Source organism: Entelurus aequoreus, linkage group LG07, assembly GCF_033978785.1.
Source record: "Entelurus aequoreus isolate RoL-2023_Sb linkage group LG07, RoL_Eaeq_v1.1, whole genome shotgun sequence".
NCBI lineage: Eukaryota > Metazoa > Chordata > Actinopteri > Syngnathiformes > Syngnathidae > Entelurus > Entelurus aequoreus.
The window spans coordinates 25,893,742-25,902,690 of NC_084737.1; the positions used below are offsets into that span (position 1 = coordinate 25,893,742).

General features: G+C 39.5%; 2 protein-coding genes across 8 annotated transcripts in view; one reads left to right on the plus strand and one right to left on the minus strand.

Annotated features, from left to right (window-relative positions):
• The window catches only part of LOC133653592 (ceramide kinase-like), a 28,924-nt gene that overhangs the window by 18,794 nt on the left and 1,181 nt on the right, over window positions 1-8,949 (minus strand). The window contains exons 1-3 of one of the 5 annotated variants that reach the window (XM_062053033.1): window positions 3,209-3,269; window positions 1,760-1,828; window positions 1,547-1,670 (exon numbers count right to left, since the gene is read on the minus strand). In XM_062053033.1, coding sequence (XP_061909017.1) covers window positions 1,547-1,670 — 124 coding nt within the window. In that variant the 5' untranslated portion in view covers window positions 1,760-1,828; window positions 3,209-3,269. Of the gene's footprint in view, window positions 1-1,546; window positions 1,671-1,759; window positions 1,829-2,729; window positions 2,894-3,017; window positions 3,151-3,208; window positions 3,270-8,949 lie in introns of those variants that run through there. The other 4 variants (XM_062053028.1, XM_062053030.1, XM_062053029.1 and 1 more) reach the window with 4 other exon arrangements.
• LOC133653593 (N-alpha-acetyltransferase 10) lies at window positions 1,913-5,475 on the plus strand. Of its 3 annotated transcripts, none has more exons than XM_062053036.1 (8): window positions 1,913-2,013; window positions 2,574-2,672; window positions 2,756-2,814; window positions 2,886-2,931; window positions 3,041-3,156; window positions 3,231-3,275; window positions 4,869-4,953; window positions 5,070-5,475. In XM_062053036.1, the coding sequence occupies exons 2-8, from the start codon at window positions 2,586-2,588 to the stop codon at window positions 5,235-5,237; spliced, it is 606 nt and encodes a 201-aa protein (XP_061909020.1). In that variant the 5' UTR covers window positions 1,913-2,013; window positions 2,574-2,585; the 3' UTR covers window positions 5,238-5,475. The 3 variants fall into 3 exon arrangements, with proteins under 3 accessions (XP_061909020.1, XP_061909019.1, XP_061909021.1); XM_062053035.1 differs by lacking the exon at window positions 1,913-2,013 and adding an exon at window positions 2,230-2,437; XM_062053037.1 differs by lacking the exon at window positions 1,913-2,013 and adding an exon at window positions 2,237-2,437 and having other exon boundaries at window positions 4,869-4,991; window positions 5,070-5,214.

An 8,949-nucleotide genomic window follows, 5' to 3' on the forward strand; every position in this document is an offset into this window, starting at 1 on the left:
GAGAGTAAAGGATTAGAGGGCAGTGGAAGCGATTCAGATAGAGAAGATGCTGTGAGAGGCGGGTGGGACCTGATATTCAGCTGGGAATGACTAAAACAGTAAATAAACACAAGATATATATATACTCTATTAGCCACAACACAACCAGGCTCATATTTAATATGCCACAAATTAATCCGCATAACAAACACCTCCCTCCTCCCGTCCATATAACCCACCAATACAACTCAAACACCCGCACAACACACTCAATCCCACAGCCCAATGTACCGTTCACCTCCGTAAAGTTCATACAGCAAATATATTTCCCCAAAGTTACGTACGTGACATGCACATAGCGGCACGCACGTACGGGCAAGCGATCAAATGTTTGGAAGCCAAAGCTTCGTACTCACGGCACCGCGTCTGCTATCCAACTCAAAGTCCTCCTGGTTGTGTTGCTGCAGCCAGCCGCTAATACACCGATCCCACCTGCAGCTTTCTTCTTTGCTGTCTTCATTGTTCATTAAACACAGTGCAAAATATTCACCAACACAGATGTCCAGAATACTGTGGAATTTTGCGATGAAAACAGACGACTTAATAGCTGGCCACAATGGTGTCCCAATATGTCCGCACAATCCGTGACGTCACGCGCAAACGTCATCATACCGAGACATTTTCAGCAGAATATTTCGCAGGAAATTTAAAATTGCACTTTACTAATCTAACCCGGCTGTATTGGCATGTGTTGCAATGTTAAGATTTTATCATTGATATATAAACTATCAGTGGTCGGTAGTAGTGGGTTTCAGTAGACCTTTAAAGGATATGAATGTATAATAAATCATCAACCTGCTCAGTGGCCTTATGGTTAAAGTGTCCGCCCTGAGATAGGTAGGTCATGAGTTCAAACCCCAGCCGAGTCATACCAAAGACTATAAAAATGGGACCCATTACCTCCCTGCTTGGCACTCAGCATCAAGGGTTGGAATTGGGGGTTAAATCACCAAAATGATTGCAGAGCGTGGCCACTGCTGCTGCTCACTGCCCCCCTCACCTCCCAGGGGGTGAACAAGGGGATGGGTCAAATGCAGAGGACACATTTCACCACACCTAGTGTGTGTGTGTGTGACAATCATTTGTACTTTAACTTTATTAATGTTATTGTGCCTGCTGGGTAAGGTTGCGATCACTTAAAACAAAGCTTCTTCCCGCAGGCGTGTGTGACAGCAACACAAACACACACACACACCGCCTGTGTTTTCACTAAAGCTGTGTTTCACGTTCATGCTGTTCAACTTGTTCTGCATGTTTTCTGTCATCCGGTTTTAAGATGAATTACTGCAACATTGCATGTACGTGATACGTGATAAGTCAGGTGTTGCTCATTTTTGCTTAACGTTCTTTACTTTTAGCTGCTCTTGATGAGGAAATGGGATTTTCAGGCAGATTATTTAGGTTGGTTTAGTGTTTTTTAGTAATTTTTTAGCTCGTTGAATTTGACTGCACGTATAATAAATCACCTGCATAAAGTGCTGTTACGGGTAGTGAAAGGGTGACGTACTTGTTTTCTTATCGCGATTCTTCTTATCTACCTCGGTCCAGTTGAATTTCCAGCCAGTCAGCACGGCACGGTGTCGTTTATTGTCGACCCACAAGCTTGACTCCAGCTTCAACGCTGGCTCCATCTGGACAAAAAAAATACACTTTTCATGAAGCGTTTTTTTTCTGACGGTCCTCAAACACAACGCGGACTCAAACTTATTTATCAACTTACATCTCTTTGGGAATGCCTCTCATCCAGCAATCATCCAGCACTTATCTCAGACATATCATCTTCCTCTGGCTGAAAATGGAGACAAGATGCATGAAATGTTGAAGACACCGCCCAGAAAACAGGTGTTTTAAAAAAAAAAAAAAAGGCTCCTCCCCTCAAAAAGTGCTCCAAAAATGTACGCCGAACTGACCGGAAATATTTAGATGACCTGATTTATTATCCCATAACCAATAACCAAAGACCTTTTAGATAGGGTAAGATTCAGTTATTTTCAGTTAGATAAGTAATTGTAATAATAGTATTTTCAGGTGTGGTCGTGGTTATTACAATAATTATTATTGTAATGAGTTAGGCTGGGCAGTAACCATATTTTACGAGATGTAAATTATTCCTGATGTGGCTTTTCAAAATACACTTAAGACTTCGCTGCAACTGTGTTTTGTGTGTACCGTCACAACTTTTATTCTGAAGGCTGACCGGAAAATAGCTACATTATTGCGGAACTCAGCCTCCTCTCCTCCTCTGCTAGCAAAGCGACGACGCCTGTTAGCAAACCGGCTCTTTTCGGCCATAGTGTAATTATTATGAACTGTTTGACTACCGTACTCTAATTAACCGCCATTTTTACAATCTACACACGACAAAAAAATTAACAAAATGAATATACGAAACGCTAGGGTAAGTACTTTAAGATCCTACCGGCAGCCATGCTGTCTGTGTAAAACGTCAGCTAGGCTAGCTGTGTAAAATGTAGCTGCTAACTGCATTGTCGTGGTTCTTCTTTCATAATAAACATTTATTTCCTCCATTGCAGCCGGAAGATCTTATGAATATGCAGCACTGTAACCTTCTGTGTCTGCCGGAAAACTACCAAATGAAATACTACTTCTATCATGGATTGTCCTGGCCTCAGGTTAGCCACATTATTACAGCAAATTGATCCTGGTTGCATTTAAAAATGACGTTGTACCTCGACACTCTTGTTCTTCATTCCAGCTCTCGTATATCGCAGAGGATGAAAATGGCAAAATCGTGGGTTACGTTCTGGCAAAAATGTAAGAAGCTTTGGCTGTGTTACTTCATCCCCGAGCCAAATAACCATGAAGTCTTTGTGAACACCTTTTAGGGAGGAGGACCCAGATGATGTCCCTCATGGACACATCACATCCTTGGTAAGTCTTAAAAAAGCCAGATGCAAAACTTTTGTTTTAAGTAGATTTTGTTGGCCAGGTGAATAATGTATATTACAGACAATAACCATTTATGTTGGGTGTCTTGCAGGCAGTCAAGCGCTCCCATAGACGTCTGGGTCTGGCTCAAAAGCTGATGGACCAGGCCAGTCGCGCCATGATAGAAAATTTCAATGCCAAATATGTCTCCCTTCATGTCCGCAAAAGGTACACTTCTCAATTATGATGACTTTGATTTAATCTGGAGTGTTTTCCTCACCACACCCTTCTTCTCACTGCAGCAATCGGGCAGCCCTGCATCTGTATTCGAACACACTCAAGTTCCAGTAAGTCCCTTTTATCAACATCATTGTTCTGCACACTCAAAGCCATCAAAGACAAATACCCTCAAATCATTCAAGTTGTTCTTATCCTTTGTGATGTTTAGATTCTGTAAGCATTTTTTTAAAATATGAATTTTTTATTGGATTTTAACTTTCAGATCTGGATATTTCCTCAATAAGTGGACCCAGGTCCAATACTGGATTATTCAAAGAAGCACCTGTAGTTCAAACACCAGGGTTTACCGTACATTTAATTGATTGTGGCACAGAGCCATGGGAAGAAATAAAATAAATAAAAATATATATAATTTACAGTTAAAACATGAGATGGTATTAGATGAGCTCACTTTCTTTTGTATCTCCAAACCAAACATGCATTTAAAATTTTATACATGCAAGAAAATTGTTGATTTATGTTTGGGGAATTAAAAATGTTGCACCACTACACTAAGGAACAATTTGTTACAAAAATTTAAAAAAATGTACAGAATAAACAATCAAATATAATCGAAAAATTGATTGATTCAGGAAATTATCGTTTGATGCAGCCCTACTTGCTTACGGTTGATCAAAGTCTTTCGGTGCATCACTAGTCAATTTGAATGTACACTAAGTACCCCATCTTGACAGAAAAAAAGAAATGTAGAATTTTTTTTAAGAAGAACTGAAATATGACATCGTCCTAAGTATTCAGACCCTTTGCTCAGTATTGAGTAGAGGCACCTTTTTGAGCTAGTATAGTCATGAGTCGTCGTGGGAATGATGGAACAAGTTTTTCCACACCTGGATTTGGGGATTCTCTGCCATTTTTCCTTGCAGATCCTCTCCAGTTTTGTCAGGTTGGATGATGAACGCTGATGTACAGGTCCTTCCAGAGATGCTCAGTTGGGTTTAAGTCAGGGTTCTGGCTTGGCCAGTCAAGAATGTTCAGAGGTGTTCCAAAGCCACTCCTGTTATTTCTTAGGGTGTGCTTAGGGTCATTGTTTTGTTGGAAGGTGAACCTTCGGCCCAATCTGAGGTCCCAAGCATTCTAGAAGAGGATTTCTTCCAGTATATGTTGTACTTAGCCACATTCATCTTTCCTTCAATTGCAACCAGTCCTGTCCCTGCAGCTGAGAAGCACCCCCATAGCAAATGTTGTTCTATAACTTTAGAATTTTAACTTTCGACTTAGACTTTAAATGTCAATTTTTTAGGACATACATTGCAAATGCTTCTCAAAAATAAATGCATTAGGTCAACACGTTATTTTAATTTTTTTTAAGTGCATTTTTCTTTCTATTTTAAAACACTTTAGGAGGCCATGATCCAATTGCTGTTTTAATTCAATTGTATTTTTGAAAAGACAAATTAATTCAAAGAATAATTGTAGGAATTATCAAATTATTTTTCATTTTATTAATGCGGACAGAAGCGGTTAAGACTGCTTACTATGGCACAATATTTGAGTGACTTAATAAATAACACTGTTGTGTTCCTTGACTTGAAAACATTTTCCTCTTACGATTCTGAGTTCCCTGGCTGCTATATGCAGTAGAAAACGGTACAATAAAAAGTTATTGGTTACATTTGAGATGTTATTTTTTTCATGTACAGGATCAGTGAAGTAGAACCAAAATACTATGCAGATGGTGAGGACGCCTATGCCATGAAGAGAGACTTGGCCCACATGGCAGATGAGGTACATGATTGTCTTCAACACACAGTGGCCATCACTTGGTAAGATCTCCACGTGATGCCTGACTGGTTAGCTAACACAACCGCATTTTGATTGTCCCAATTGGGTTTGTCCCGCAGTTAAGAAAGCCAGGTGTGCGAGTGCCGGGTCAGGAAGCACCGTCTGGTTCCGGCAACCAAGAAAGGGAAAGCGAGAGAGACAGTGGAGGAGAAAGCAAAGAGCTGAGTGAAGTGAGCGAGACTACAGAGAGCACAGACGTCAAAGATTCTTCCTCTGACTCACAGTGACCGTCAATGATTTTTATTCAAATACAGAAGAAAGAAAACAAAAACAATTCAACATGGACTGCCGCTTTTTTATTAATATTTTACAGTGACATCACAACTGTCAGCATTCACTGCTGTGGTAATCAATAACACAATATGATACAAACATGAAATTTAAAGGAAGATTTCTTTGATTGCTGTAGCATTTTGGTCTCCTGATGTAAAAGATTAATGCAATTAAATTGTACTGATACTTCCATCCATCCATCCATTTTCTACCGCTTATTCCCTTCGGGGTCGCGGGGGGCGCTGGAGCCTATCTCAGCTACAATCGGGCGGAAGGCGGGGTACACCCTGGACAAGTCGCCACCTCATCGCAGGGCCAACACAGATAGACAGACAACATTCACACTCACATTCACACACTAGAGCCAATTTTTAGTGTTGCGGGAGTTACTTAGTGTAGGCCAAGTACCTGATAGAGTACACATGTATACTAGTGCAACCACAATAATACACATACAGTAACTCACAAAAGTAGGTACACCCCTCACATTTCCACAAACATTTTATCACAGGACAATACTAGAAGAATTAAACATGTATATGTTCTTTAGAGTTGGCAATGTACATCAACAATTGTCATACAAGTTAAGCATGTTGGTGGCAGCATCATGGCCTGCGGCTGCACGAGTGCTGCCAACAGTGGGGAGCTGCAGCCCATTAAGGGAAATGTGTATTTAACATGTACAATACTAGGACATTGGGAAGAAAAGCCTGTTCCTTTCATTAAGGAAACTGTTTTTCCAATGAGCACTAAGACACCTCCACGATGAGTGTTCTCATTAAAAAAAAAAAGGTAAGGTCAAACCACAGTATACCCATGTGTATTCACTTGCCAAGAACTGCATTTAGACAATGACGGGATGTAACGGTATTGTAGATACTGCGGTATTGCAGTTTCAAAGTCTTCACAATAATGCCGTGCCGGGTTACAGTAACGAAAACTTGGGAGAGTGTAGTTCTTTTCTGGCGCTGTAATTGTTCCTAGCGTGTTAATGTGAGTGTGAATTCTCGTTTGTCTATGTTGGCCCAGCGATGAGGTGGCGACTTGTCCAGGGTGTACCCTGCCTTTTGCCAGTGTGCAGCTGGCAGGCTCCAGCAACCCCCCACCCCCAAAAAGGACAAGAGGTAGAAAAAACATGGATGGATTTAGGCTGCGTCTGAAATAAACTACATCGCCCACAATTCTCTATGCCGCGCGGGACTGGCAAGGTTCCGTAAGCAGGAAGTAAAGTGTTCATAGTAGATAAGAGGAATTGCTTTTGTTGGACACAGCCAGCTGGACGGCACAACGCACGGAGGGAAATCACCCAAATAAACTACACCGCGTGAAATACGAGTAAACTGAAAAGATACTTGATAAATCCTCAATCCACATATACCATAATATCAATGTGGTTTTAAGAATGATATTTTGATACTGTTGCATCCCTAACAATGACTGTTGAGTCATTTTCAGAGGACTTTAATGCTACACAAGCTGTACAGGAACTACTCAAAGGTGTGTATGTTTACATTGTAATTTCTATTGGGAAGTTATTCTGCATTAAAAATGGTTGATGAAATGTAATAAGTAGGAGCATAGCACCCAATGTTTTTGTGTGCTAAACCAGACTCCTGTTCAGGGCCCCCTCATTCCACCCTAGACCAAACGTCACCGCCACAACCACACACACTTAATGTTTACATGCAGTAAAAAAAAAAAAATATTATGCCACAGATTTGGTTGATACTAGCTTTTTTAGGTTTTGATTTTTTACTTTTGAAAAATGGGATTAACATGAAACACAACTCGATAACCCCCTCCCCCAAATAATTGTTTTTTTTTAATAAAAAGTGACAACACATTTAATATAAAGTCATATAATCATAAGAGCAGCTGAAACAGACTACTTCATTGATTGTCTAGTTCCCAGTGCTTATTATAGTTTTGTGCTCTTAACACTTCCAAAACACCACACTCCCCTTAATGCCAGGCAAAGGCCTCTTTTTATGCTAAAGGCCCCTCCCCCAGCAATAAAACACAAAATATTGTAACCAAAATGTATAACACTCATAATCCATGCCCATCAGAATTTACATAAAGGGGAAAAAAAGTTGCAAAACTAATTCTGAAATGTACAATGACAAAATGTCATCCTGTTAACTAATATATATTTATTTAGATTTTTACAAACTTATTTATAATATGCAACATTTACATACAAGCAAAGAAATAATCATAATCAGAAGTACAGAAACAGTACAAAACAGTGACAGGGGGTTGTAAACTCAAAGAGCAACTAAAATAAAATGCAAAATATATATACTGTATGTAACAGAGTGTAAAGCCATAAGTTCCGTAAATAATCCAAATTTGGAGCACAGTATCATAGTTTTCACAGCTTTTTGGTTGTTGGAGGTAGAAAGTGTTTTAAAGTAAAGTTCTAATTATTTTTTAAAGGCACAAAAAACAGGTTGAGTATTTAGAAGCTTACATTTATTAATATAAAACTTAGCCAATAGTATATTGAGGTTGCAAAGGTGTAAATCCAAATAGCACATCTTTAAAACGAAGCACAGATTTGTCATGAATATTGTCCAAAATGAAATGACAGATGCCTTGCCATAGTGATCGAGTGCTTTCACAAGTCCAAAACAGGTGGTAAACAGTCTCTGAATGCATGTTACATAAGGTGCAGGTAACATCAATGTCCTTCTTGTATCTAACTATCACAGTCAGGGTAATAACGAATGATTTTGAAAAAAATCTCTTTGACTTTGTTGGTAAGTAAGTAAATACCTGTTAGGAAGAGACCACGTTTTGACCCAGCAGATGTCATTCACAAAATTATTCTAGAGCGCAATAGGAGACAGACACACAATCATTTTGGAATAAGCTGCAGATTTTTCTGTTATTTTTCTGATTAAAACAAAGTTTCCCTACAGTAGTGTCAAGTGGATCATTCACAATTGTTACAGCAGAAAGAGGAAATGAATAACCCATAAAAACACCTGTTGGAATGGCATCAAATACAATGGCAAATTGTTTGGGAGTCACAGCGACCTTAAAATGGTTGAGAAATTCTTGGTAATTAAAAAGTTTACCTTCCTTATTGAAAAGCTGACTCACTAAAATAATACCATTCTTGAACCAATCGAGGAAAATAGATTTCCTTTAGTAACATAAGTCTTTATTGTTCCAAATGAAGCATATAGTGGCTGAGAAAGTGTGCTTATAGAGAAGAGACCATGCCAGAAGGGCTTATTTATGGAAGTTTGAAAGAGAAACCGGAATCCTATCAATATTGTAGTAAGCAAAAATTTTAGGCCTCCGAGATTAGAAAATACATGATGAGGAATGAAGTTCCAAATTGAGGTAAGATCTTTCAAATAGTGTCTTATCCAATTAATCTTGAAGGTGTTTAGTGTAGTGAAATCCAGAAAGTTTAGACCACCCTGACTATAACTGTTTATTATAACATCCATCCATTTTCTACCGCTTGTCCCTTTCGGGATAGCGGGGGGTACTGGAGTCTATCTGAGCTGCATTCGGGCGGAAGGTGGGGTAAGACAAGTCTCCACCTCATTGCAGGGCCAACACAGATAGACGGACAACATTCCCACTCACATTCACACACTAGGGCCAATTTAGTGTTGCCAATCAACCTATCCCCAGGTGCATGTGTTT